At 37.2% G+C, this 27166-nt stretch overlaps 1 protein-coding gene across 5 annotated transcripts in view; it reads left to right on the top strand.

The window, feature by feature from the left end:
• The window catches only part of VAV3 (vav guanine nucleotide exchange factor 3), a 390975-nt gene that overhangs the window by 304292 nt on the left and 59517 nt on the right, over nucleotides 1-27166 (top strand). For all 5 annotated transcript variants that reach the window (XM_057500482.1, XM_057500481.1, XM_036895319.2 and 2 more), the window contains one exon: nucleotides 12189-12325. In XM_057500482.1, the coding sequence (XP_057356465.1) occupies nucleotides 12189-12325 (137 nt within the window). The remainder of the gene's footprint in view (nucleotides 1-12188; nucleotides 12326-27166) is intronic.

Genomic DNA, 27166 nt, shown 5'->3' with positions numbered 1-27166 from the left:
AGTTTAAAAATCAAATGAATATTCATATTTGAACTGACTGTGTATAGTTCATAATGCATGAACAAAACCAAAAGTTTCTGTGATGACTGCCCTTGCACTGTTCACCATGTAACTTATTCACTATGTAAGAATTTGTACTCCATGTAAGAATTTGTTCGTTATGCATCAGAAGATTGGAGACTGACGAAAATTAGGCTTGAGGTGGATTAATGATTGTGCATTGAGTATTGACCCCCCTATACAGAAATTTATTGTGGTTAACAACTATTTGATCAATAAATATGAGAGATGCCCTCACAAAAAAAAATATATATATATATATATATAAACACACTTCCAATTGTAAAATAAATAAGTAACCGGGATGTAATGTATAGCATAAGGAATATAGTCAAAATATTGTAACAACTTGGTATGGTGATACCTGGTACCTAGAATTATCATGTATATAAATGTTGAATCACTGTGTTGTACACCTGAAACTAATGTAATGCAATGCTGTTGTCAACTACCCTTCAATTAAAAAAATAAAATAAAATAAAAAAAAATAATAATAAAATAAATAAATTTACTTCCTGCAGAAATTCAGTTACATATAGGACACTGACAGTTACAGATAAAAGCACAAACAAGTACAGCTTAAAAGCAGGCCAAAACTAATGATGAATGGCAGCTTGTCCAATAAAAACTGAGTATTTTTATTATTATAAGCTAAATTTGATTATGAAAATAATAAATGTCTATTATGCAAAGACTGAGGCAGTACAAAAGTATAGAAAAGGAAAGGAGACAGGTAACAAGTAAACAAATAACCATATGAATTACAAGCCAGGGTTGCTAATCCAGACTGTCCCAGCTGGGTCCACTTGCTCAGGATGTTTAAACGACTACAAAAAGGTTAGTCTGATTAAAACCAGTGAACAAGTGTGAGACTGGAACAGGATAACATGGGAGAGTTCTTGGGGCCAGAAAATATGTGATCTTGTAGGCTGTGGTCAAGGGTTCAGATTTAATTCTAAGTGTGCAGCTGGAAGGGTTTCAAATAGGAGAATGCTATTATATATTTTATATTTAAAAATGTCTTTCAGCTTGCCATGTGCAAGAAGTCAGGCATTAGGAATGAATGAGGAAAGGCCAATTTGAAAGGTAGTGCTTGAACTGGGGGGTAGAATTAAGGTAGAAAATGTTGATTAGAGAGCCATTCTGGAGTTATGATCTAATGTGTGTATGTATCTTTGGCAGGGTGGCTGTTAGGGGAGAAGGATAGCTACCTATTTCCTTCTTTTGTTCTTCCTAAGAATTAATTGAGATAAAGAGCACAATCTTTGTCACCAATGTGGTCATAGTCTAGTATATATAAAGTCTACAAAGACTGTACACAGAAAGATGATTATGGTCTAGTAGGTATATCTTATACCAGCTAAACAAATAGTTTTGATGCAATAGTGGTATTGAAACAGTAAGAATGGCTATCAAAGGGAGCATATGTTCAGACACTTAACCCACACTTAAGAGAATGCTGGCACGTTTCTTAGCAGATGTGATATTTGAGTTTCAAGGAATGAGAGCAGTATTTTTCCCTAGAGCTGGTGTGCAAAAAACAGCAAGCATATGCCAAGAAGAAGGTATAGAAGGTAATGAGATCTTGACTTGATCTGTTCAATAATATTTCAAATAATTCAGGATGTGTATATGAAAAGGAGTGATAAAATGGTCCAGACACTCAGACTGCACAAATCAATTTAAAATTTTATCAGTTGCTTGTGTGCAGTATCACTGACCATTTTTCTGTTCCTCAAGTACTTGGAGCTTACTCCAGTCTCAGAGTCTTCATGGTTATTGTTCAGCTTGCCTGTTAAATCCCCCCTCCCTGCCTCAAATAATTACTGCCCTCTCTTCAGGTTTTAAACTTGACCTGTTCACCTTCCTCTAAAGATATCCACATACCCCATACCACACATACATATACATCCTGGACACTCTATAATCCAGTTTAATAAATTCTACTTGATAATATTTCTATCTGATATTATCACCTTTGTCTGTTTGTTTCTATGTTTGTCTTCTCTATTAAAATATGAGCTTTATGAGGGAGTAACATATCGATCTTATTTACAGCTTCATTTCTAGTGCCTAGGCCAGTACCTGTACACAAATAATCTATAAATATTTGTTAAATAAATGAATGAACAGAACAAATCATATAAGCTAGGATATTGCAAAGTGCCCTTAATCATTGTTACTTTTCTTTTAAGTGTAGTTGACATACAATGCTATATTAATTTCAGGTATATAACAAAGTGATCACCAAGATGTCTCATTACCATCTGTCACAACACAAAGTTATTACAATATTATTGACTTTAGTCCCTATTCTGTACTTTACATCTCCATGACTTACATATTTTATAATTGAAAGTTTGTCCTCTTAATTCCCCTCACCTACATTGTCCATCCTCCTAACACTTCTCTGGTGACCACCAGTTTGTTCACTGTATTTATGAGTCTGTTTATGGTTCGTTTTTTAGGTTTCACATATAAGTGAAACCATATGATATTTTTCTTTCTCTGCCTGGCTCATTTCTCTTAGCACAATACCCTCTGGGTCCATCCATGCTGTCACAAATGGCAAGATTTCCTTCCTTTTTATGGCTGAGTAATATTCCATTGCATTTTACCACATCTTCTTTATCCATTCATCTATCAAGGGACTTTTATGTTGCTTCTGTGTCTTGGCTCTTTTAAATAATGCTGCAATGAACATAGGGGTACATATATGTCTTTAAAGTAGTGATTTTGTTTTCTCAAGATAAATATCCAGAAGTGGAATTGCCAGATTGTATGGTACTGCTATTTTTAATTTTTTGAGGAAACTCCATACTGTTTTCTATTGTGGATGCACCAATTTATATTCCCATTGTCAGGGCATGAGGGTTCTCTTTTTTCCACATCCTCATCAACACTTATTATTTCTTAATTTTTTTGTAGTAGCCATTCTGACAAGTGTAAGGTGATAATATAGTTGTGATTTAAGTCTCCCCAAGGACATTAGTAATGTTGAGCATCTCTTAATGTTCTTGTTGGACATAAGTATTTCTTCTTTGGAAAAATGTCCATCAAGTCCTAGGTCCTCTGCCCATTTTTAAATTGGATTGTTTGTTTTGTTGATGTTGAGTTGTATGAGCTCTTTGTATATTTTGGATATCAACTCCTTATTGGTTATACCATTTGCAAATACCATCACTCATTCAGTAAGCATTTTCATTTTTGTTGATGGTTTGATTCACTGTGCAAAAACTTTTTAGTTTGATATAGTTCCATTTGTTTATTTTTGCTTTTGTTCCCCTTGACCGAAGAGACAGATCCAAAAAAATATTGCTAAGACTGATGTCCAAGGTTTTACTGTCTATGTTTTCTTCTAGGAGTTTTATGACTTCAAATCTTATATTTAGATCTTTAATCCATTTAGACTTTACTTTTGTGTATGGTATTACAGTGTAGTTCAATTTCATTCTCTTGCATGTAGCTGTCCAGTTTTCCTGACACATTTATTGAAGAGACTGTCTTTTCCCTATTGTATATTCTTTCTTCCTTTGTTGTAGGTTAGTTGACCATATAAGCATGGGTATATTTCTGGGCTCTCTATTCTGTTCCAGTGATCCATGTGTCACTTTTTATACCAGTACCATATTGCTTTGATTGCAATATTTTTGTGGTAAAATTTGAAGTCAGAGAGTGTGATACTTCCAGCTATGTTCTTTCTCAAGATTGCTTTGGCTTTTTAGGGTCTATCAGTTCCATACACATTGTAGGATTGTTTGTTCTAGTTCTGTGAAAAATGCCATGGCTATTTGGATAGGGATTGCATTGAATCTATGGATTTTTCTGGGTGGTATGAACATTTTAATAATATTAATTCTTCCAATCCATGAGTATGGTATATCTTTCCATTATTTTTGTCATCTTCAATTTCTTTCATCAATGTCTTATAGTTTTCAGTGTACAGGTCTTTACCTCCTTGGTTAAATTTATGTCTAGGTATTTATTCTTTTTGATGTAATTGTAAATAGGATTGTTTTCTTAATTTATCATTCTAATAGTTATTAGTTTATAGAAATACAACAGATTTATGTATATTAATTTTGTATCCTGCATCTTTACTGAATTCTTTTATTATAAGAGTTTCTTGATGGCATCTTTGGCTTTTTCTATATGTAATATTATTTTATCTGCAAGTAGTGACAGTTTTATTTCTCCCTTACCAATTTGGACGCCTTCTATTTCTTTTTCTTGTCTGAATTCTGTGGCAAGGACTTTCAGTACTATGTTGAATAAAAATGGTGAGAGTGGGCATCTTTCTCTTGTTTCTGATCTTAGAGGTAAAGCTTTCAGTTTTTCCTATTGGATATGAAGTTAGCTGTGGATTTGTCATATATATATATATGGTCTCTATTATGTTGAGGTATGGTTGCTGTTATACCTGCTTTCTTGAGAGTTTTTATCATAGTGAATTTTGAGTTTTGTCAAATGCTTTTTCTACATCTATTGAGATGATCATGTGATTTTTATCCTTCATTTTGTTAATGTGTATCACATTGACCTTCTTGCATCCCCTGGAAGAAATCACACTTGATCATGGCATATGATCATTTTAATGTATTTTCAATTTGGTTTGCTAATGTTTTATTTAGGATTTGTGTATTTATGTTCAACAGGTATATTGGCCTGTATTTGTGTGTGTGTGTGTGTGTGTGTGTAGTGTCTGTCAGGTTTTGGTGTAATGATAATGCTGGCCTCATAAGATGAATTGTATGCATTTCTTCCTCTTCAAATTTTTGGAATAGATTGAGAAGGATAGATATTGATTCTTCTGTAAATATTTGGTAGAATTCACCTGTGAAGCTATCTGGTCCTGAACCTTTGTTTGCTGAGTGTTTTTTAACTCAATTTTGTTACTAATCATCTTTCAGATTTTCCATTTATTTCTGATTCAGACTTGGAAGATTGTATGTTTCTAGGGATTTATCTATTTCTTCTAGGTTGTCAAATTTGTTGGAGTGTAATTGTTTTTAGTAGTCTTTTGGAATATGTATTTCTGTAGTGTTGGTATTAACTTCTCTTTCATTTATGGCTTTATTTATTTGTACCCTCTCTTTTTTTTCCTTGATGAGTTTGGCTAAAGGTTTATCAATTTTGTTTATATTTCCAAAGCAGCAGCTCTTTGTTTGACTAATTTTTTTTTTTTAGTCTCTATTTCATTTATTTCCACTCTGATATTTGTTATTTCCTTTTTTTTTTTAATTAACTTTGGGCTTTGTTCTTCTGTTTCTAGTTCCTTTAGATGAATCATTTTTACTTTTCTTTTTATCTTATCCCTTAGATATCCTTTAGGACCAATTGTTAAAAGTTTATTTTGGTTACTAGAAAGAAACATGCTCAGTTGCTTTGGGGATGGAGTTTCTGCTAGGAAGCCAAGAAAAATGCCCAGGAAATCTTCTCAGTATTCACTCCAGATCCCATTATTTCCCATGAAGGATAAGAGCCTAGCAGGCTACATGGGAATCTTTCAGGACCAGAAGTTCTGGAACCTAGTGATCCTGTTATCTCTTCTCAGAAGTTGAAGTCATTGTTCTCTGCTGACATGTATCTGCCTCCTACCTTTGTGTTCTGTAAGAGCAAATTTGATTGTCTTGTTTCTCATCTCCCGAAGGAGACTTGTCCCTTTGGACAATATCCCTTCAAGCCTCCACTTCAGCCACTGATGTCTCATGTAGTCATCATGATATTTGGCTTAATCACCATTCTTGATCCTCTTGGGTACAGTTAAAACAGCAAAACAAAGTAGTCCAAGTGATTGTAACTTTCTTTAGGAAGAACTACATGAGGCCACTTGTCCAAAAATCTACAGAATTGCATGTGGACTTATCAGGCACAGAGAATGGCATAGATTGTTGGACACAATATTTTTTTCTTTAGTTGAAATTTGAGGCTCTCTCTTAAGAATACTCTTTACTTTTATTAGAAAAAGTGGGAGTTATTACTTTCCTTAGAGAACTCGCCTAATCTTGGAGAGCTCTCAGTCTTTCACCACTTGACGGAAAGTTCTGCCTCCTCTTTCCCTGCTCCCCAGGGTAACACTGGACACCAGTAGGGATTCAAATGATCCCCAAACATACATCAGCTGGCATCAGGAGACCTTTTTTCTGTCCCAGCCTTGTTCTCTGTAAGTTCTAGAGAATAACTAGCCTGCAGCCAGGAGGACTAGACTAGGAATCAGTAAATCAGTGTTCTAGTTCCATTTCTGCTTCTAAGTACCTGTGTGACTTTAGACTATTTACCACTTTGATTCTTAGTTTTATAATGTAAAAAATGAGGGGTTTGGGCTAAGTGGTAATGCTCTTACTTTGAAATTGTGTGATTGTTCTTTTCCTGTCTTTAAGAAAATGTTGAAATGCTCAGGCTGTGCTGCTCAAACTGGACTCCTTTTATCCCTGGGAGCGGTCATATTCTAGGCATCTGACAAATACATGGCATACTCTCCTGAAGCTTTGATCTTACTTAAAGATTTTAGGGAAACATTCTTTTTCACTAAAATGTACATATTAAATAGAATAGAATGTTAAATTTGCATGGATTTTAAAATAACATGATATTTTATAGCTTTTTTTTTTGTATTTGGTAGCCTATAAAATCTTTTTAGCAAATGGAAAAAAAAAAGAAACTTCCAAAATGTGTTGTTATAGCTTTCACCCTTGATTTACTAGTACTCTAATAAGTCATGCCAAAGAGTGACTAGTCAGTGTTTATGAAGTTGGAAGAACTTATCTCTGTCTGATCCTTGTTTTTATATGAACACTGAGAGTGTTATTTCCTTCATTTGAATGCATCATACTTTACAAAAGTAATCTTCTCTGGGTAAAAATTTAGGAAATCATTAATGGAAAGTGTTCTTTTTGTGAACAACTAGTTTTTTAACCAGTTTGTTTACCACCAAATGTCTGCTTCTATTGTGACAGATGGTTTCCATTATGAGATTCCTATTGCTTCTCTGTAAAGACCAATAAGTAAATGGAAGTGCATTGCTTACTTGGAAAGAGCCCTAGAGGATGTGGTGGACAAGGGAATCCCAGTATCCAGCATCCCTGGCACCTAACTTGCCAGCCGCTTTAGTCATCAGACCTGATGGTTAGATTGTTAGCTTCTATGAAGTAGAGCCAGATGTCAATTTAAAGAGGACGTAGTTGGCAAGATGCCAGCTTAACTGCGCAGCACTTAACTGCACTGTGGTTTTCTCAAAAGTAAGTTTGGAAGCGGTTGCCTTGTTCATGTACCCACAAAAATGTGACTTGTGGCTGGGATTTGGAAAGCATACCAAGAAATTTATAGAACAAATAAAATATATGTATTTGGGGTCCTGCTGAAGACTTATTGAAAAAATTCCCTGACATTTTATTGATGGGCATATTTTGCAAAAGTTCCCACCGGACAGGATCCCCTGCCCAATCACACTGTTGTCACTGCACCCGCCTGTCCATTCTGTGCACCGTGGGCTCTTTGAGGGTAGGAAGCATGCTCTTGCCATTCTGCTGTCAGACCACACCTAGAAGCGTGTGAGTGCTCAAGATATTTAAGGAATTAATGAATATGTTATGCTCAAAATCAGTTTTCCAGGATAAACCAACTGTATCCTCTAACATCTTATTAAAATGAACTTTTAATGTGGCTGTGTTTAGATTTTAAATTAGGCCTCAGAGGTGAGAGGCCAACAGTTCCTGGCAGTCCATTTATCTAGCACTCAGCGCTCTCCTCTAAGTTATTGCCCTGGGGAAGCCCATTGTATTTGGACAATGATATTAGCATCGTGAATAGATACTAATCTGTATTATAGAAGTCACTCATAGAAGCCACAGTGGTTGATACTTAGTACTATAGGTTAAGGTTTGAGGGTTATGTGAAAATTACCAGTGAAATAGTTTATATTAGGATATATATTAGAGGTAACTTTTTTTGAAAAAGCACATTTTTAAATTTCTTGGCAGGTGTCACTCTTAGTAGCATTGAATTCAGATTTGAAAGGAAATCTTGCTTGCAATACCCCTTTTACATAATTATACTGGCTTCCATTTTATTTAACTAGAACCCCATGACTTACTGGAGTATAACCGTCATTTCAGTATTGCTGATTCTTCTGTTTGTTAATTCTTTGTGCACAAGGGTGGCTTGACGATCTTGTCTGATTTAAGAATAAGCATAATTACTAGTGTGACCAAAATTAAAAGATAAAATTGTCCACAAGTTATAACTCAAGGAAATAGCTGTACAGCAAAGCATTTGTTGTAGGGAATAAAACAAGGTAAAATAACTAAACATTTGGCAGGAGATCTAATTTTATCTTAGCCATTTTAATTATATTCCCCTAGATAAAGATAAATGATTATATAAAGTTTTGGGAACCTCCAAGATTGCTTAACTACATGTTGAAATTACAAATGATTATCTTGCATTTGTATGGGAAGTTAGTTGCAGTATAAATTGTCAGATTTTGATGAGCAATCTGTAACTGTACCAATATATCCATTGTAAATGTAGTTCTGGAGCAGAAACAAACTAAATTACTGGGTCTGTGTTTACCCAAAAAGAAAGAAGCAACTTTCTGGATAAGTTGAGTTTATAATATAATTAATTTACATTTTTCAAATCAGTTCTTAGAGTAACTTTTGGCTATTTCTGATTGGTCAGTGTCAATGGGGCAAACTACAGTTCTACTTTTTTAGTTTCATACTGTTTTGTATCTCAAAATCCCTTGAAGTATGGATAACCAAAGGAAAATGTAAATAGTTTTTTTTTTTTTTTTAAAGGAACTAGTGATTTTAAGCCTGGACAAATTTTGTAGGCCTAATCTATAAAAAGGAAAATTTTCCTTCTTCAGCATAATTGCAGATGGAAGAAGGCAGGTCAATGAAGAGAAGTTACCCAGAGATTTCTGAGTAAGTTTCAGATAGAGCTTGTTGAAGAACTATGTGCAAGAATGACTGAGTTGTTGTAGGGACATGTAGTGGATGTTCTGTCCTGGACATTTTTAAACAAAGGTTTAAAAATCCTCCCAGGGATATTTTATAAGGAGAGAAGGAAACTTACACTAAGTCAACATTAAATGGTTACTTGAAATACAAGCATGTATAACCCTCATTTCTTCTCCATTCTTGATCTTATTTATGAGGCGTGATGTCTGCTGTAGCAGAAGATTGTGTTAACAATTAGATTGATGGTTGAGTGCTGACACGAATCTTAACCCAGTCCCTCTGTATTTTAATTGCATTTTTATCTATCAGTTAATGTGATTGCATTTGCTATCTTAGCAGTGTTATGTCTTTTTTTTAAAAAAAGGAAGGAATGTAAAGGGCTGGAATGTAAAAGGCTGGAAAGCAACCACTCATCCCTCCAGTATTGTAGAATTCCTATCTGCAGACATCAGAGGCAAGAGGAAAAGTGTCAGAATTCATCATGTCATTATGTCCTTTGATGTCTGTAGCCCTAATGACAGATCATCCTGAAATGGGATGTGCTCTGACCAATCAGAAATAAATTGCCAAAGATTATCCTCACAAGTGACCTGACCAAGAAATATAAATTCCATTATATTATAAACTCAAAACTCAGCCCACAAAAAAAGTATGTGATTCAGATAAACGCCTTTTTTTTGCAAGTCATTTATGGCTGAATTCAGGCTAGTAGCAAAGTCCTTTTGGCTGTTACCTGGGCTCAACCATAATTCTTGGCAAAGGTCACACAATTTTTGTTTTAGAAATGAGGTCAGCAACATATCTTATGCTAGTGTGCCACCACCTCAGCCTCCCAAATGAAGCACAGAACCAAGAAGGGAGCTATAGCAGTAAAGGTAGAGTACACGAAAAAATTAGGAATAAGCAAGACTATAAAAACAAAGGCCGTCATTCTGAAGACTACTTAGTTCTAAGAGTCTTATGTCTCATTTGTTGACCAGAGCATATTAATATAAGTGCTATTTTTGAGTTTAATTATTATGATTTACTCTAGACCCTGTGTTACGGCATTCCAGTTCATTGAAAAAGATAAATTAGGCAGCATTGCTCCATACCTGCATTTCACGAACTTCTCATGTAACCTGGGCATTCTATTTTTTAATCCTTTAATCTATATTCGGTTGGTGAAATGTCATGAAGCTTAATTTTGTTTTTCCCTAAATACACTATGCATTTTCAGTCTTTTCTTCTTGAGAATGACTAACTAGGGTGTGTCGGCAATGAAGAGAATGGCTGTTGGTCACACGCCTCTGCTCCTTTCTGTCCCGTGGGTCTTGGCCACAGGGACAGTTGCATTGCAGGCCAGTGCCCTACTGAGTGCATGACTCATCCAAGTATTTTAGGCTACATCAGCTATTTTAGGTTTAACAGCTTCTTTCTTTTTCACCCTTTATTTAAGAACTGATATAAAAACAAAATTGTTAAGGGAGTCTACTGAATGAAATGTTTTCCTCACTCTAGAAATGCTCAAGGAAACAGAGGCTCGCCACACCTCTGGCCCCCCAGCATGGAATAAATACCATGTAAACCAGACTCCATTTAAAAAATTCTACTTCAGACTGCATCCTGTTCCATATGTTGAACTTCTAAGTCAGTTGTGTGGGTGGGATATTTATGTTTCATTTTAAATTAGCAAGAGCAACTTAATAGTGTAAAATAAGCCCTTTCTATACTCAAGACATTGACAGTGTGTTGAGAGTAAGTCTGATAAACACTTTACTGAGAAGAGTTCTCTTGCTGACTGTTGTTTTTGGGAAAGACATTAAAGGCTGCTGTTTGTGTAAAGGTACCACCTTATAACATCTGGTAGGGAAACACTCCATAAGAGATGTGGGATTAAAGTCATCCCTCCAGGGTTTCTGTGGCACGAGAACTGAAGCAAAGGAGAGATGTAGCAACTCTTAACATGCCTCAGCAGTTATAAAACTTATGCTGGAGTGAAGGGAGAAATGTTTGCCAGCCCTTCTGCCTTCTGATTGACTGGACTGATAAAAAAATGTTAACTAAAACTTTTCAGTTGTTTCATTTATAGCCATGTTTGCTTTCTCTCCTTTGGGGTAGTTACTGAAAAATGATTCTGAAGACTTTATTAAACCTTTTGCTGAATGATTTCATGTAGATATTGCGGTCTTTCCTAGCCAACTTGGACATCTGGAATTGAAGGACAGCCATTCTTTCTCCTCTGTTTAGTGCAGCATTTCCAGCCAGTTACAGCTTCACTCATTAGAATAAAAAGTCTTGAGATATAATGAACAATAGGTTAAATACCTGAATGTGCAACGGATATGTTGATGAGTGATCTCTGTCATAGGGAGTAGCTGCATGTCTAAATGAAAAGGTGACTGTGAGGATGTCCATTTGTGACCAATATTGGTGCAGTTAGGCCTGTGTACAATTGAAGCTGCTGTTCTCAAAAATGAAATATTGAGCTAAGGCCTTCATTGCACATTCCAAGAAATACAAAGAGGGTCAGATCTGTATTTCAAGTTTTGTTGGTGCTATTAGCTTAGACATGTTCCCTTAAGTGGGTCTGTTTTGCAAGCCTAAATTTGAGCCTGAAGAATTTCTCCATATAAATGTCTTAAGTATTGCGGTGGTACATCCATCACCTTTTTGCTTTTGAATTACAAAGATAACCTTAAGATATGAGCCTTATACTGTGCCATGTGATACGTACACAGAACGGGTGAGCCTCCTTAGTGATGCAATCAGCCAGGGCCCAAGAGGAAAGTTATAGGCAGAGAGGATAGAGTTGATGAAAACATTGATTCTTTTCCATTAAACTGTATGTGATGTGTTTTTTATGAAGCAAGCGTCAGCTGAAAGAGAAATATTTTTTCCACTAAAAAGAGATGGATGGTGAGAGAGAGGAAAAGTGTGTAAGAGATCAGGGGATAAATATGTGTCTTATTGTATTACCATCTCAAAGAACAGTAAAAAAGGAAGAATTATAGGATTAGAGAAAGTTGAAGGCATTCCATTGTAGTTACTTCAAATGTTTACTTGGACTTGATGCTATTAAAACTTTTTAATGTTAATAATGGATTTGGTTTTTTTCCCCAAGTACATTTGTACTTCACACATGATCATTTTCTCAGTTGTAAAAGTTGTGTTGCTTGTTTTCAGGTTTACCAAAGATGCAGGTCATTAGGAACTATGTCGGAACCCCAGCCCCAGCTCTCCAGGAAGGACCTCCCTTACACATCCAGGCAGGGGATACAGTTGAACTTCTGAGAGGAGATGCACACAGTCTGTTTTGGCAGGTACTATCCAAATTACCATTTTTTAAGATTTAATGGATGATTTATTATTGCTTCAAGAATAAAGCTTGTGTCTTTAGAAACTGATTGCATGCTTTCAGCATCAGAAATTTTACATGATGTGGAAAATTACATGTTTAATAGCCTTCCTCATATTTATCCATGCCAAAGTGGCAGTGAGTATTAGAAAACTAAAGAAAAAAGCATCAGTGTTGTAAATTATAATTAGTCCATTTTTACTAAAATTTCATACTTTGCCAGACCATTTTTTTCCAAACCTGGGAGCTGTGGGTATTATCTAATTTGCATGCCTTTAACATATTAGTAGTTCACTTCAGGGGAACTACCTAGTTAGCCTTGCAGTGACCATTTCTGGCCATATTTAATTTGTGCTTACCGACAGTAATACCTTAAGTTCTCAAAGGTGGTCTGGGCATTAATCATGAAATATACAAAATATGAGAAGTAATGAGCATGATGAAATTTATTTATTCCAGGAAGCCCATATTTTGTTCAAGGATTTTGTTAACTCAGGTAAATTTGGTATGGTTAAGATTTCATAAAGCTAGATGGCAGAACATTGCTGTTCACTAAACTATTCTGTTTTCATGTGTATGTTAGAAATATTTCCCAACATAATTAAAGAAAGAGTTTGTTACAAATCTGTTGTGCATTGAGGGAAAAGGGGTGGGATCAATAGAAAGATTAGCTCATGAGTGAGATGTGATTAGGGGTAGAGAGAGAGCAGAGAAGGACTGTTAGATAATAATTCATTGTGCACATGTGTAAATGATGCTATTTTGTTTGCTTTAAACTATTTTACTGTGTGCCATCTTGTCACAGAAGAATGCCCTTAGATCGAACATTTCAATTGCTATTGCCAACGACTTTTCCAAAGTTTCACCATTCTTCTTAAGTATCCTACTCCTCCCGTACCTCATGCTTCCCAAAGAAGTAGAGAAAGTATGACGGACTTAAATTCTAGTAATTCTTTAGTTTACTTCTGCAGCTCCCAACCCAACCATAAACCATCCCCATATATGTGCCCATGAGATGCCTCTTATTAAGACATCTCTTCTTGTATTTTCCATCCCACATTTCATCACCTGGCTCTTGACCTCTATCTTCAGCTTCATTCTCTTCTCTGGCTCCTTTTCTACAGCATATACATATACCCAAGTTCCTCCTCTCTTAAAACACGTCTAACTCAACCTTTTGTCTGGTTATGTAAGTCTCTCACCACCTCGCCTCCTTGCAGCCTGTCCCTCTCCCCTTCCCAAAGCTAAGCTTCTGGAGATGAGTTTCTGCCTCCTTATATCCCATTCATAATGCAGTCTCATGCAAAGCTACTCCTGCTTGGATCACTAATGCCACTTATTAAAAAGCAGCTTTGAGATTATATAATAAACTGCACATAAAGTGTACAATTAGATATGTTTTGACATATATACATGTGAAACCATTGCTACAATCAAGATGATAAAATCACCCCCGAAGTTTTGTAATCTCTCTCTCATGCCCCTGTTACAACAATCCCCTAGCAAACACTGTTCTGCTTTCAGACTATTGAATTTGCTTTTTAGAATTTTATATAGTACATCATATGGTATATCCTTTTTTTTTTTAGTTCTTTCACTCAATGTAATTATCTTGAGGTTAAACCGTGTTGCTTTGTGTAACAATAGTTCTTGTTTTTTAAAACCACTTTATTGAAGTATGATTGACACACAAAAACCTGTCCATATTTAATGTATAAAACTTGATGAGTTTGGAGATAAGTATACATCCTTGAAATAATCACCTTAATTTATGCCATAAACATATCCATCACCTCCAAAGTTTCCTCTTTCCTGCTTTTTTTTTGTGATAAGAGCACTTAAGATTTAGCCTCTTAGCAACATTTTAAATATACAATAAACTGTTATAAACAATAGACTCTGTGCTGTACAATAGATCTCTAGTACTTATTTATCTTGCTTGAAACTTTGAAACTTTGTACTCTTTAACTCATACTTCCCTATTTTCCCCCACCCCTGGAAACCATGATTCTCTTTTCTTTTTTTTTTTTTTTTTTTTTTTTTTTTTTATTCATACTACTTAGCAGGAACAAAGATATACTCTTGCCTTGCCATTTTATGAGTAAAAGTTAATGGAAGTTGGTCATTTCCCACTGCTATTTTAGTAGAGTAAAATGTGTAATCTCTGTGTTGACTGAGCCAAGCTTCAATTTTCTTGGTAGAAACTACGTCAGTACTGAATCTGGAGGTTAATAGAATGTGCCTGATCTCTTTTGTATGGTTGTGGCCATGTGTGGGTTATGTTTGCTTATCATGGCTTGGCTTTTTCTAGTAAGCAGATTATTCTTTTTTTTTTTTTTTTTTTTTTTTTTAGATAATTATTTTTTATTGAAGGGTAGTTGACACACAGTATTACATTACATTAGTTTCAGGTGTACAACACAGTGATTCAACATTTATATACATGATAATTCTAAGTACCAGCTATCACCATACCAAGTTGTTACAATATTTTGACTATATTCCTTATGCTATACATTACATCCCGGTTGCTTATTTATTTTACAATTGGAAGTGAGTACTTTTTCTTGGTTGTTGTTGTTAGGGCATCTCTCATATTTATTGATCAAATGGTTGTTAACAACAATAAAATTCTGTATAGGGGAGTCAATGCTCAATGCACAATCATTAATCCACCCCAAGCCTAATTTTCGTCAGTCTCCAATCTTCTGAAGCATAACGAACAAGTTCTTAAATGGAGAACAAATTCTTACATAGTGAATAAGTTACATGGTGAACAGTACAAGGGCAGTCATCACAGAAACTTTTGGTTTTGCTCATGCATTATGAACTATAAACAGTCAGTTCAAATATGAATACTCATTTGGTTTTTATACTTGATTTATATGTGGATACCACATTTCTCTCTTTATTATTTTTAATAAGATGCTGAAGTGGTAGGTAGATACAACATAAAGGTAGAAAACATAGTTTAGTGTTGTAAGAGAGCAAATGTAGATGATCAGGTGTGTGCCTGTAGACTATGTGTTAATCCAAGCTAGACAAGGGCAATAAAACATCCACATATGCAGAAGATTTCTCTCAGAACAGGGGGGGTGAGGTTCTAAGCCTCACCTCTGTTGATCCCCAATTTCTCACCTGATGACCCCCCTGCGACTGTGCCTGTCTTAGGTTGTTCCTCCCTTGAGGAATCTTACCCGTCTCTGGCTAACCAGTCATCTTCCGGGGCCATACAGGGAAATGTTAAGTTGGTAAGTGAGAGAGAAGCCTTATTGTTTGAAATGGTTAGCTTTTTATTTCTTTGCATATTTATGCCCTGTGGCTTCTATGCCCAGCATTTGTCTTGAGGTATCTTTACCACTTGGAGGAGTTATGATACTCGGTAAATTTGATATGAGGCACGAATTCTATTTAAGAATTCGTTGTAATTAGGAAGAAAGAAGAAAAGCTATAGAAGTAGCAGGCGGGAGAAAACATGGGAAGATTGATTATTTCTTTGACATATCTTCTTGTAGAGTAACTTCAGCATGTATAGATTTTAAGCTACTACTTAAATTGCGCACACACATTAACATAATAGGAGTATAGTTACATAACCAAAGCATACCTGTAATTACCAGCCATCTCCAGTGAAACCAAGAAAACCAGTTAGGCACCTTAGGCATTTGTGAAAACTTATCAATGATATGATGGTTATTATCTAACTGAATTTGAGTAGTTTGAGAAAAATCAGACAAATTAAAACAACCCATTCCTGGGCACTGTTCACATCCCATATGTTCTTTTAACAGTAAATAGTCTGTAGTTGTAAGATTTTGGAGCGCTACAATTTGCACTTCTCCTAATTCTTGGTTGAGTTCCAACAGTATAGATCCAGTCAAATTTGTTGTTTTACTGTATGCACAGGCCAGCTTAGATATCTCCTTCATTCCCATGGCAAGTCCAGGAGCTGGTGGGATGAGTGCATCTACAGCTGTAGCAGTGCGTGGATCTTTGTTGGGGTTTTTTGATGATCATCTTCTGGCATGAGTCTTCCCGAGAGTGCTGATGTTGGAAGTTCTCTTTCATATCGTTTCTTAGTTCATTTTCGGGGTAGCCAAATTAGGCTTTGATCCTCTGTATAAACACAAACAGACCCTTTGCCTACACTTTTATATGTCCTTTATATCATTGTGTAGAACTCATTAGAGGTCACCACATAGGAACTGCATTTTTTTTTTTTTAATCATTAATCTACACTTACATGACGAATACTTTGTTTACTAGGCTCTCCCCTATACCAGGTCCCCCCTATATACTCCTTTACAGTCACTGTCCATCAGCGTAGCAACCTGTTGTAGAATCACTACTTGTCTTCTCTGTGTTGTACAGCCCTCCCCTTTCTCCCACCCGCTATGGATGCTAATCTTAATACCCCCCTACTTCTCCCCCCCTTATCCCTCCCTACCCACCCATCCTCCCCAGTCCCTTTCCCTTTGGTACCTGTTAGTCCATTCTTGAGTTCTGTGATTCTGCTGCTGTTTTGTTCCTTCAGTTTTTCCTTTGTTCTTATATTCCACAGATGAGTGAAATCATTTGGTATTTCTCTTTCTCTGCTTGGCTTGTTTCACTGAGCATAATACCCTCCAGCTCCATCCATGTTGCTGCAAATGGTTGGATTTGCCCTTTTCTTATGGCTGAGTAGTATTCCATTGTGTATATGTACCACCTCTTCTTTATCCATTCATCTATCGATGGACATTTAGGTTGCTTCCAATTCTTGGCTATTGTAAATAGTGCTGCGATAAACATAGGGGTGCACTGATCTTTCTCATACTTGATTGCTGCATTCTTAGGGTAAATTCCTAGGAGTGCAATTCCTGGGTCAAATGGTAAGTCTGTTTTGAGCATTTTGATGTACCTCCATACTGCTTTCCACAATGGTTGAACAAGTTTACATTCCCACCAGCAGTGTAGGAGGGTTCCCCTTTCTCCACAGCCTCGCCAACATTTGTTGTTGTTTGTCTTTTGGATGGCAGCCATCCTTACTGGTGTGAGGTGATACCTCATTGTAGTTTTAATTTGCATTTCTCTGATAATTAGCGATGTGGAGCATCTTTTCATGTGTCTGTTGGCCATCTGTATTTCTTTTTTGGAGAACCGTCTGTTCAGTTCCTTTGCCCATTTTTTAATTTGGTTATTTGTTTTTTGTTTGTTGAGGCGTGTGAGCTCTTTATATATTCTGGACGTCAAGCCTTTATCGGATGTGTCATTTTCGAAGATATTCTCCCATACTGTAGGGTTCCTTTTTGTTCTATTGATGGTGTCTTTTGCTGTACAGAAGCTTTTCAGCTTAATATAGTCCCACTTGTTCATTTTTGCTGTTGTTTTCCTTGCCCGGGGAGATATGTTCAAGAAGAGGTCACTCATGTTTATGTCTAAGAGGTTTGTGCCTATGTTTTCTTCCAAGAGTTTAATGGTTTCATGACTTACATTCAGGTCTTTGATCCATTTTGAGTTTACTTTTGTATATGGGGTTAGACGATGGTCCAGTTTCATTCTCCTACATGTAGCTGTCCAGTTTTGCCAGCACCATCTGTTGAAGAGACTGTCATTTCGCCATTGTATGTCCATGGCTCCTTTATCAAATATTAATTGACCATATATGTCTGAGTTAATGTCTGGATTCTCTAGTCTGTTCCATTGGTCTGTGGCTCTGTTCTTGTGCCAGTACCAAATTGTCTTGATTACTATGGCTTTATAGTAGAGCTTGAAGTTGGGGAGTGAGATCCCCCCTACTTTATTCTTCTTTCTCAGGATTGCTTTGGCTATTCGGGGTCTTTGGTGGTTCCATATGAATTTTTGAATTATTTGATCCAGTTCATTGAAGAATGTTGCTGGTAGTTTCATAGGGATTGCATCAAATCTGTATATTGCTTTGGGCAGGATGGCCATTTTGACGATATTAATTCTTCCTAGCCATGAGCATGGGATGCGTTTCCATCTGTTAGTGTCCCCTTTAATTTCTTTTAAGAGTGACTTGTAGTTTTCTGAATATAAGTCTTTCACTTCTTTGGTTAGGTTTATTCCTAGGTATTTTATTTTTTTTGATGCAATTGTGAATGGAGTTGTTTTCCTGATTTCTCTTTCTGTTGGTTCATTGTTGGTATATAGGAAAGCCACAGATTTCTGTGTGTTGATTTTGTATCCTGCAACTTTGCTGTATTCCGATATCAGTTCTAGTAGTTCTGGGGTGGAGTCTTTAGGGTTTTTTATGTACAGTATCATGTCATCTGCAAATAGTGACAGTTTGACTTCTTCTTTGCCAATCTAGATTCCTTGTATTTTTTTGTTTTGTCTGATTGCCGTGGCTAGGACCTCTAGTACAATGTTAAATAACAGTGGGGAGAGTGGGCATCCCTGTCTAGTTCCCGATCTCAGCGGAAATGCTTTCAGCTTCTCGCTATTCAATATAATGTTGGCTGTGGGTTTTTCATAGATGGCCTTTATTATGTTGAGGTACTTGCCCTCTATTCCCATTTTGCTGAGAGTTTTTATCATGAATGGATGTTGAACTTTGTCAAATGCTTTTTCAGCATCTATGGAGATGATCATGTGGTTTTTGTCTTTCTTTTTGTTGATGTGGTGGATGATATTGATGGACTTTCGAATGTTGTGCCATCCTTGCATCCCTGGGATGAATCCCACTTGGTCATGGTGTACGATGGTTTTGATGTATTTTTGAATTTGGTTTGCTAAAATTTTGTTGAGTATTTTTGCGTCTACGTTCATCAGGGATATTGGTCTATAGTTTTCTTTTTTGGTGGTGTCTTTGCCTGGTTTTGGTATTAGGGTGATGTTAGCTTCATAGAATGAGTTTGGGAGTATCCCCTCCTCTTCTATTTCTTGGAAAACTTTAAGGAGAATGGGTATTATGTCTTCCCTGTATGTCTGATAAAATTCCGAGGTAAATCCATCTGGCCCGGGGGTTTTGTTCTTTGGTAGTTTTTTGATTACCGCTTCAATTTCGTTGCTGGTAATTGGTCTGTTTAGATTTTCTGTTTCTTTTTGGGTCAGTCTTAGAAGGTTGTATTTTTCTAGGAAGTTGTCCATTTCTCCTAGGTTTCCCAGCTTGTTAGCATATAGGTTTTCATAGTAGTCTCTAATAATTCTTTGTATTTCTGCGGGATCTGTTGTGATTTTTCCTTTCTCATTTCTGATACTGTTGATTTGTGTTGACTCTCTTTTCCTCTTAATAAGTCTGGCTAGAGGCTTATCTATTTTGTTTATTTTCTCGAAGAACCAGCTCTTGGTTTCATTGATTTTTGCTATTGTTTTATTCTTCTCAATTTTATTTATTTCTTCTCTGATCTTTATTATGTCCCTCCTTCTGCTGACCTTAGGCCTCATTTGTTCTTCTTTTTCCAATTTTGATAGTTGTGACATTAGACCGTTCATTTGGGATTGCTCTTCCTTTTTTAAATATGCTTGGAGTGCTATATACTTTCCTCTTAAGACTGCTTTTGCTGCGTCCCACAGAAGTTGGGGCTTAGTGTTGTTGTTGTCATTTGTTTCCATATATTGCTGGATCTCCATTTTGATTTGGTCATTGATCCATTGATTATTTAGGAGCGTGTTGTTTAGCCTCCATGTGTTTGTGAGCCTTTTTGCTTTCTTTGAACAGTTTATTTCTAGTTTAATGCCTTTGTGGTCTGAAAAGTTGGTTGGTAGGATTTCAATCTTTTGGAATTTACTGAGGCTCTTTTTGTGTCCTAGTATGTGGTCTATTCTGGAGAATGTTCCATGTGCACTTGAGAAGAACGTGTATCCAGTTGCTTTTGGATGTAGAGTTCTGTAGATGTCTATTAGGTCCATCTGTTCTAGTGTGTTGTTCAGTGCCTCTGTGTCCTTACTTATTTTCTGTCTGGTGGATCTGTCCTTTGGAGTGAGTGGTGTGTTGAAGTCTCCTAGAATGAATGCATTGCATTCTATTTCCTCCTTTAGTTCTGTTAATATTTGTTTCAGGTATGTTGGTGCTCCTGTATTGGGTGCATATATATTTATAATGGTTATATCCTCTTGATGGACTGAGCCCTTTATCATTATGTAATGTCCTTCTTTGTCTTTTGTTACTTTCTTTATTTTGAAGTCTGTTTTTTCTGATACCAGAATTGCAACACCTGCTTTCTTCTCTCTGTTGTTTGCTTGAAATATCTTTTTCCATCCCTTGACTTTAAGTCTGTGCGCGTCTTTGGGTTTGAGGTGAGTCTTTTGTAAGCAGCATATGGATGGATCTTGCTTTTTTATCCATTCTATTACTCTGTGTCTTTTGATTGGTGCATTCAGTCCATTTACATTTAGGGTGATTATTGAAAGGTATGAATTTATTGCCATTGCAGGCTTTAAGTTTGTGGTTACCAAAGGTTTAGGGTTAGCCTCTTTACTCTCTTACTGTCTAACTTAACTCGCTTGTTGAGCTATTATAAACACAATATGATGATTCTTTATTTCTCTCCCTTCTTATTTCTCCTCCTCCCTTCTTCATATGTTGGGTGTTTTGTTGTGTGCTCTTTTTAGGAGTGCTCCCATCTAGAGCAGTCCCTGTAGGATGCCCTGTAGAGGTGGTTTGTGGGAGGCAAATTCCCTCAACTTTTGCTTGTCTGGGAATTGTTTAATCCCTCCTTCATATTTAAATGATATTCGTGCTGGATACAGTAGTCTTGGTTCGAGGCCCTTCTGTTTCATTGCATTAAGTATATCATGCCATTCTCTTCTGGCCTGTAGGGTTTCTGTTGAGAAGTCTGATGATAGCCTGATGGGTTTTCCTTTGTAGGTAACCTTTTTTTTCTCTCTGGCTGCTTGTAATACTTTGTCCTTGTCTTTGATCTTTGCCATTTTAATTATTATATGTCTTGGTGTTGCCCTCCTTGGATCCCTTGTCATGGGAGTTCTGTGTACCTCTGTGGTCTGAGAGGCCATTTCTTCCCCTAGTTTGGGGAAATTTTCAGCAATTATTTCTTCAAAGACATTTTCTATCCCCTTTTCTCTCTCTACTTCTTCTGGAATGCCTATGATTCTTATATTATTTCTTTTATATTGATCACTCAGCTCTCTTAAAATTCTTTCATTCCTGGAGATCCTTTTATCTCTCTCTGCATCAGCTTCTCTGCGTTCCTGTTCTCTGTTTTCTAGTCCATTAATGGTCTCTTGCATCTCGTCCATTCTGTTTTGAAGTCCTTCCAGAGCTTGTTTTATTTCTGAATTCTCCTTCCTTAGTTCTTGCATATTTCTCTGCAAGTCCATCAGCATGGTTATGACTTTTGTTTTGAATTCTTTTTCAGGTAGACTGGCTAAATCTATCTCCCCAGATTCCTTCTCAGGGGAAGATGTAGCAGATGCTGAAGCTGTCTGGGTTAGTCTTGTCTGGATCATATTTTTTTGCCTTTTCATGTTGACAGGTGCTATTGACTGTCAGCTGGGAGGGCCAAAATTTTCACTTACTACTGGCCTTTCTTTACTGGGGCAACTGCGACTCCTAGTGGCTTGTGTTGGGTAATTGCGTGTAGAGTGGGTCTTTGTGTCTTGCCTGGCCGGGAGGGAGAAATTTCCCTTTCTGTGGGCGGAATTTGTCTCAGGCTGCTTCTCTGCTTTCGCAGCGCCCGGTGGGGTGATGGATGGGGGGGCTGCTTGACTGTTTGCCTCCGTGAGGGGTCTCAGAGCTGTTGCCCAGGGGGTTAGTGCACCCGGTTTTCCCTGTAATTTCCAGCTGCTGTACTGTGACCTGGGTTTTTTCCGTCAAGCTGTTAAGTCCCTGTCCCTTTAAGACTTTCAAAAAGCCCCCGCTTTTCTTTGTCACAAGGGCATCAGCTTCAGCACCCGCTCAGATGTCTTACTCCCTGTTCTCCCAGTATCCAGGGCCTCCTGGGCATATACTGTGTCTGCGCTCTGGCCCGGATGGCTGGGGCTGGGTGTTCGGCAGTCCTGGGCTCCGTCTCCCTCCCGCTCTGCCTATTGTTCTCCCGCCGGGAGCTGGGGGGAGGGGCGCTCGGGTCCCGCAGGGCCGGGGCTTGTATCTTACCCCTTTCACCAGTCGCTGGGTTCTCGGTGGTGTAGCTGCAGTCTGGCCACTGTCCTGCGTCTTCTGGTCTCTCTTTTAGGGCTAGTTGTGTTTGTTGTATTTTCAAAAGTATATATGTTTTTGGGAGGAGATTCCCACTGTCCTACTCACGCCGCCATGTTGGCTCCGCCTCCCCATGATTCTCTTTTCTATTCCATGAGTTTGACTATTTTAGATTATTCTTGTAAGGATAGCCAAAACATGGAAACAACTTAAATGTCCATCAGTGGATGAATGGATAAAGAAAATATGGCAAATACATGCCGTATTATTGAGACTTGTAAAAGAAGAAAGTCCTGCCATTTGCTAAAACATGAAAAAACTTGGAGGACACTCTGCTAAGTGAAATAAGTTCTTTTTATTGCTAATTATTAATTCATATATGAATATAACATGATTTTTTATCCATTAGCCTGTTGATGCACTTTCAGGTTATTACCACCAAAGTAACAGTGTGCCATGGACAGGAAGACATTCTTTAACCTGTCTGAGCAGTCCTCAGGATAAACTGATTTTGTAGGCAGTTCCCAAGGACACTGGGAGCCAGCTAGTTTCCCGTAGCAGAGAAACGGATAGTTGTCCTATTTTCTTTTGATTAGTGATAGGTGGTATATTTTTCTCCCTCTGTTTACTCTTAAACTGTATTATGTTTTATATTTAAAGTGGATTTCTTGTGTACGACATACAGATAGGTCATATTTTTTTATCCATTCACAATCTCTTTTAATTGATGCATTTAGACCACTGACATTCAAAATGATTATTGAAATAATTGGATTATCATCTACTTCACTCATAACTGTTTTCTGTTTCTTGCCCTTGTTCTGTGTTCCCATTTTTGTGTTTTCCTTTTCTGCCTTTTGTGGTTTTAACTGAACATTTTATATGATTTTGTTCTCTTGTTTCCTGGCATATCAATTATACTTTCTTTTTGAACTTTTTTAGTGGCTGCTCTAGAGTCAAGTCCAGTTTCAAATGACTCTATACCACTTTCTAGGTAATGTGAGTACCTCATAATGACAAAATAATCCAGATTTCCCCCTTCTGTCCCTTGTACCATTGCTGTCATTGATTTCACTTTTATGCAAACATACGTAAGCATGTATGTGTGTGTGTGTGTCTGTATGTATGTATGATGTATACATAATTGAATATATTGTTACTGTTATTTTGAATAAACTTGTTGGATCAATTAAAAATAACAAAAGTTAAAGTTTGTGTTTTACCTTTGCTTATTTCTTTTCTTTACATAGATCCAAGTTTCTGACTAATAACTATTTTCTTTCTGTCTGAAGAACTTTTACCATTCCTTGCAAAGCCCACTTATTGGCAGCATATCCCCTCAATTTTTGTTTGTCTGAGGAGGCCTTTATTTGTCCTTCACTTTTGAGGAATAATTTCATGAGGTAGAGAAGTCTAGGTTGGTGGTTTTTCCCTAAATGTTTCACTTTACTCTCTTCTTGCTTGCATGGCAGATGTAAGTCTTCCTTTGTTCCTCTACAAGATGTCTTTTTCCTTCTTAAGATTTTTTTCTTTGTGTCTTTGATTTTTCTGTTGTTTGAAAATGATATGTCTAGTAGCTATAGTGGGTTTGGGGTTTGTTCTGTCTTTCATGGTTGTTGTTGTTTTGGCATTTACCTTGCTCCGTACTTTCCTGGATCTTAAGTTTGGTGCCTGACATGAACTGGGACAAATCCCAGGCATTATTGTTGCAAATATCTCTTCTGTTCCTTTCACACCTTCTCCTTTTGGCATTTCCGTTATGTGCATGTTAAACCTTTTGTAGTTGTCCCACAATGCTTGAATATCCTGCTCTGGCCTTTTCAGTCTTTTTTTCTTTTTGTTTTCCACTCTGGCAGTTACTATTCAACCTCAAGCTAAGAGATTAAATTTTCAATCATATCCAGTGTGTTAATAAGCCCGTAAGAGGCATTCTTCATTTTTATTACAGTGTTATTTTACTTCTCTCATTTCTTTTGGTTCTCTTTTAGGATTTGCACCTCTCTGCCCACCTTGCCCATCTATGCTTGCATGGTGTCCACTGTATTCCTTAGAGCCCGTAGCATATTAACAGTAGTTGTTTTAAATTCCTGGCTTGATAATTCTAACATTCCCACATGTTTGGTTCTCTGATACTTTCTCTTTCCTCAAATTGTGTTTTTTGCCTTCTGGTATGCTTTGTAATTTTTTCTTGATAGCTGGACACGATGTACTGGATAACAGGCACTGCTGTGTATAGGACCTTGTAATGTGTCGGGAAAAGGGCAGTGTTCTAGAGCCCCATGATCAGTTTTCAGTCTTTCAGTGAGCCTATGGCTCTGCACAGTGAACTTCGTAAGTGTTTCTTAGTGTTTGTCTCCCTACTATGGTGAGAATGGGCTGGAGTTGAGTGTTTCCCTTCCCCAGGTCAGTCAGGCTCTGATAACACCCCACCAGGCCAGGCTTTGGTTAACCTTCCCATGGAGGTAAGGCTTGTTGAGAAGAGCAGAGCATCTTTTCCCCTCCCTTTGCCAGAAGCCCACAGGTATTTTTCTTCCATATTTACTGTGGAAATCTGGTGGAGCTCCTGAGGGAAAACTTCACAATATTGTGGGGTTCCCCCTATGACTTGGTCCCTCTGGAGTTTTTAACTCTGAGAGATGTCAGCGCTGAGCCTTCAGCAAGTTGACAGTTACAGGCCAGATCTTCCTGTCCCAGCACCACCCTGGCTCCCACAGCAGTGTCTGCTGCTGAGTCCCTGCTCTAGTAAGCTGCGGCTCCCTGTATTTGCCTGCTTGTCTCTCCAGTCTTAGGGACAGAGATTTGTCCTGTGTCCTCCTCTCTTATGGACCCAAGAAGAATGATTGATTCTTAAAATCTGTTCTGCCTTTTACTTATTAGGAAAGAGTGACCACTTCCAAGCTCCTTCCATGTGTAACTGGAAGCCTCAATGCTCTTTTTACTAAACTGTATTGCCTCCTATTCTTTTTAGATAATAAGAAATACATTATTATTTGTCATTTACTCTCAGCAGCCTGGAAGCATGGAGCGTTTCTGGTATGATGGTATAATGGCTTTGGAAACTCACAGAAAAATTGGGAGAAATGAGAACCATTGGATGATAATATGTGTGTGTATGTTTGTTGAAGGGAGGATGTAAGAACAAGGAAAAATCAAGGCTAATGTCCAGAAAAGAGAAAAACAATCAGCACATTTATTTCAGGTCAGCAAGTATGTACTGAGTATCAATTCTGAACTCAGACACTGATCACTCTTCAGTTATCAACTCTGATCACTGGTTTGCCTTTAGATTTCCTATCATTTGAAGAACTGTTCATGTTTGCAGGCACCGAGCAATATGTTTGACTTTTCAGAGGTACGATAAGTGTTCATCTACTATTTTCTACAAGGATGTAGCCTGAGTCAGGATTGCCTTATGGTCACCTTTCAGCCAGAGGAGTTTTAGCCAACAGATACTAACCTTGTTGAAAGGAGCAGTTTGTGAAAAAACCTGGATTCAAGTCAAAAGCTATATGACTTGAGTCAAGTCACTTAATTGCTGCATGACGGTCTCTTTATTTGTTACATGAGTGGGGCTGCACAGAGCAGTGCTCACAGTTCTGACCCAGTCAATCATCTGGGGGCTTTACAGTAATGTCAACACACAACCCCACTTCCAGAGATCAGGATACACTTGGTCTGGGTTGAGCCCAGGCATGAACAGTTTGTGTAGACTTGTAGATATATTTAATATATGCCATTGAATAGACGATCCAATTCTTAAGATTCCATGGTAGTTATAGCATTATTTCCAGCTTACTATTTGGTCATTGATAGCAAACCAGTTTATTAAGCTAGCTGCAAAATAATGGTGTTAACAATGAACTCAATACTTGGGCTTTGGTAGTTACCAATAAAGGACACATTTTCAAAGAGTTAGTATGCAATTAAGATATACTTGCCAGTAATTTCATACTGAAATTGATGTGTGATTGTTTTCTCTGACTAAAAGGTACTTCAGATCTTGCAGTGCTTCAAGGATGTTGTGATAAAATCAGCTTTTGTTTTACAGACTGTGTATGTGGAAGGTACATGTAGGAAACTGGCCTGAATGTACATTTACTCAATGGCATGATTTAGAATGACATGTTTCAAAATTTCTGAACAAAAGTCTTTTCTTCTTATTGGGTCAAAATTGTAAAGAACATTGCTAGTTTGATTATTTCAAGTCATGGTAGTTCAATAGGTGTGTTTACAGTGAATTTATGTACATTAATCTGCCGATTTTCATGTTCCAGGAAGACAAATGCTTTATGGATGTGCTTCCTGCATTGGGGCTTTTTTATATTTTTAATGGTTTCTGAGAAGGTAGTTTTGAGACCTCTTTTTGGTCCCTACCCAACTGACTTAAGTCTCATTTGGGACTGTACATAATTAGCACCAGAGAAACAAGTTGAGTGTGTTTTTCTTTCCTGTGCTGGAATTTAGGATATTGTAGCTCATTTTGCTGAGTGTTGGTTACTGACTCTGCTATCTACTGACAGCATGACCTTTAATAGATTACTTACTCTATGGGCCTCAGTTTTATCATCTGTAAAATACATACAGAACAAAATAGGTAATGTATGATAATCACTGTATACAGAACAATGTATGCATGAAAGAGGTCTAGCACAATGCTCATTAAACAGTAGCTCTTATTTATTCATCCATTCATCCATCCAAATCCCA

This window comes from Manis pentadactyla, chromosome 4 (assembly GCF_030020395.1).
Source record: "Manis pentadactyla isolate mManPen7 chromosome 4, mManPen7.hap1, whole genome shotgun sequence".
Lineage (NCBI taxonomy): Eukaryota > Metazoa > Chordata > Mammalia > Pholidota > Manidae > Manis > Manis pentadactyla.
This window is presented reverse-complemented; position numbering and strand designations above follow the sequence as displayed.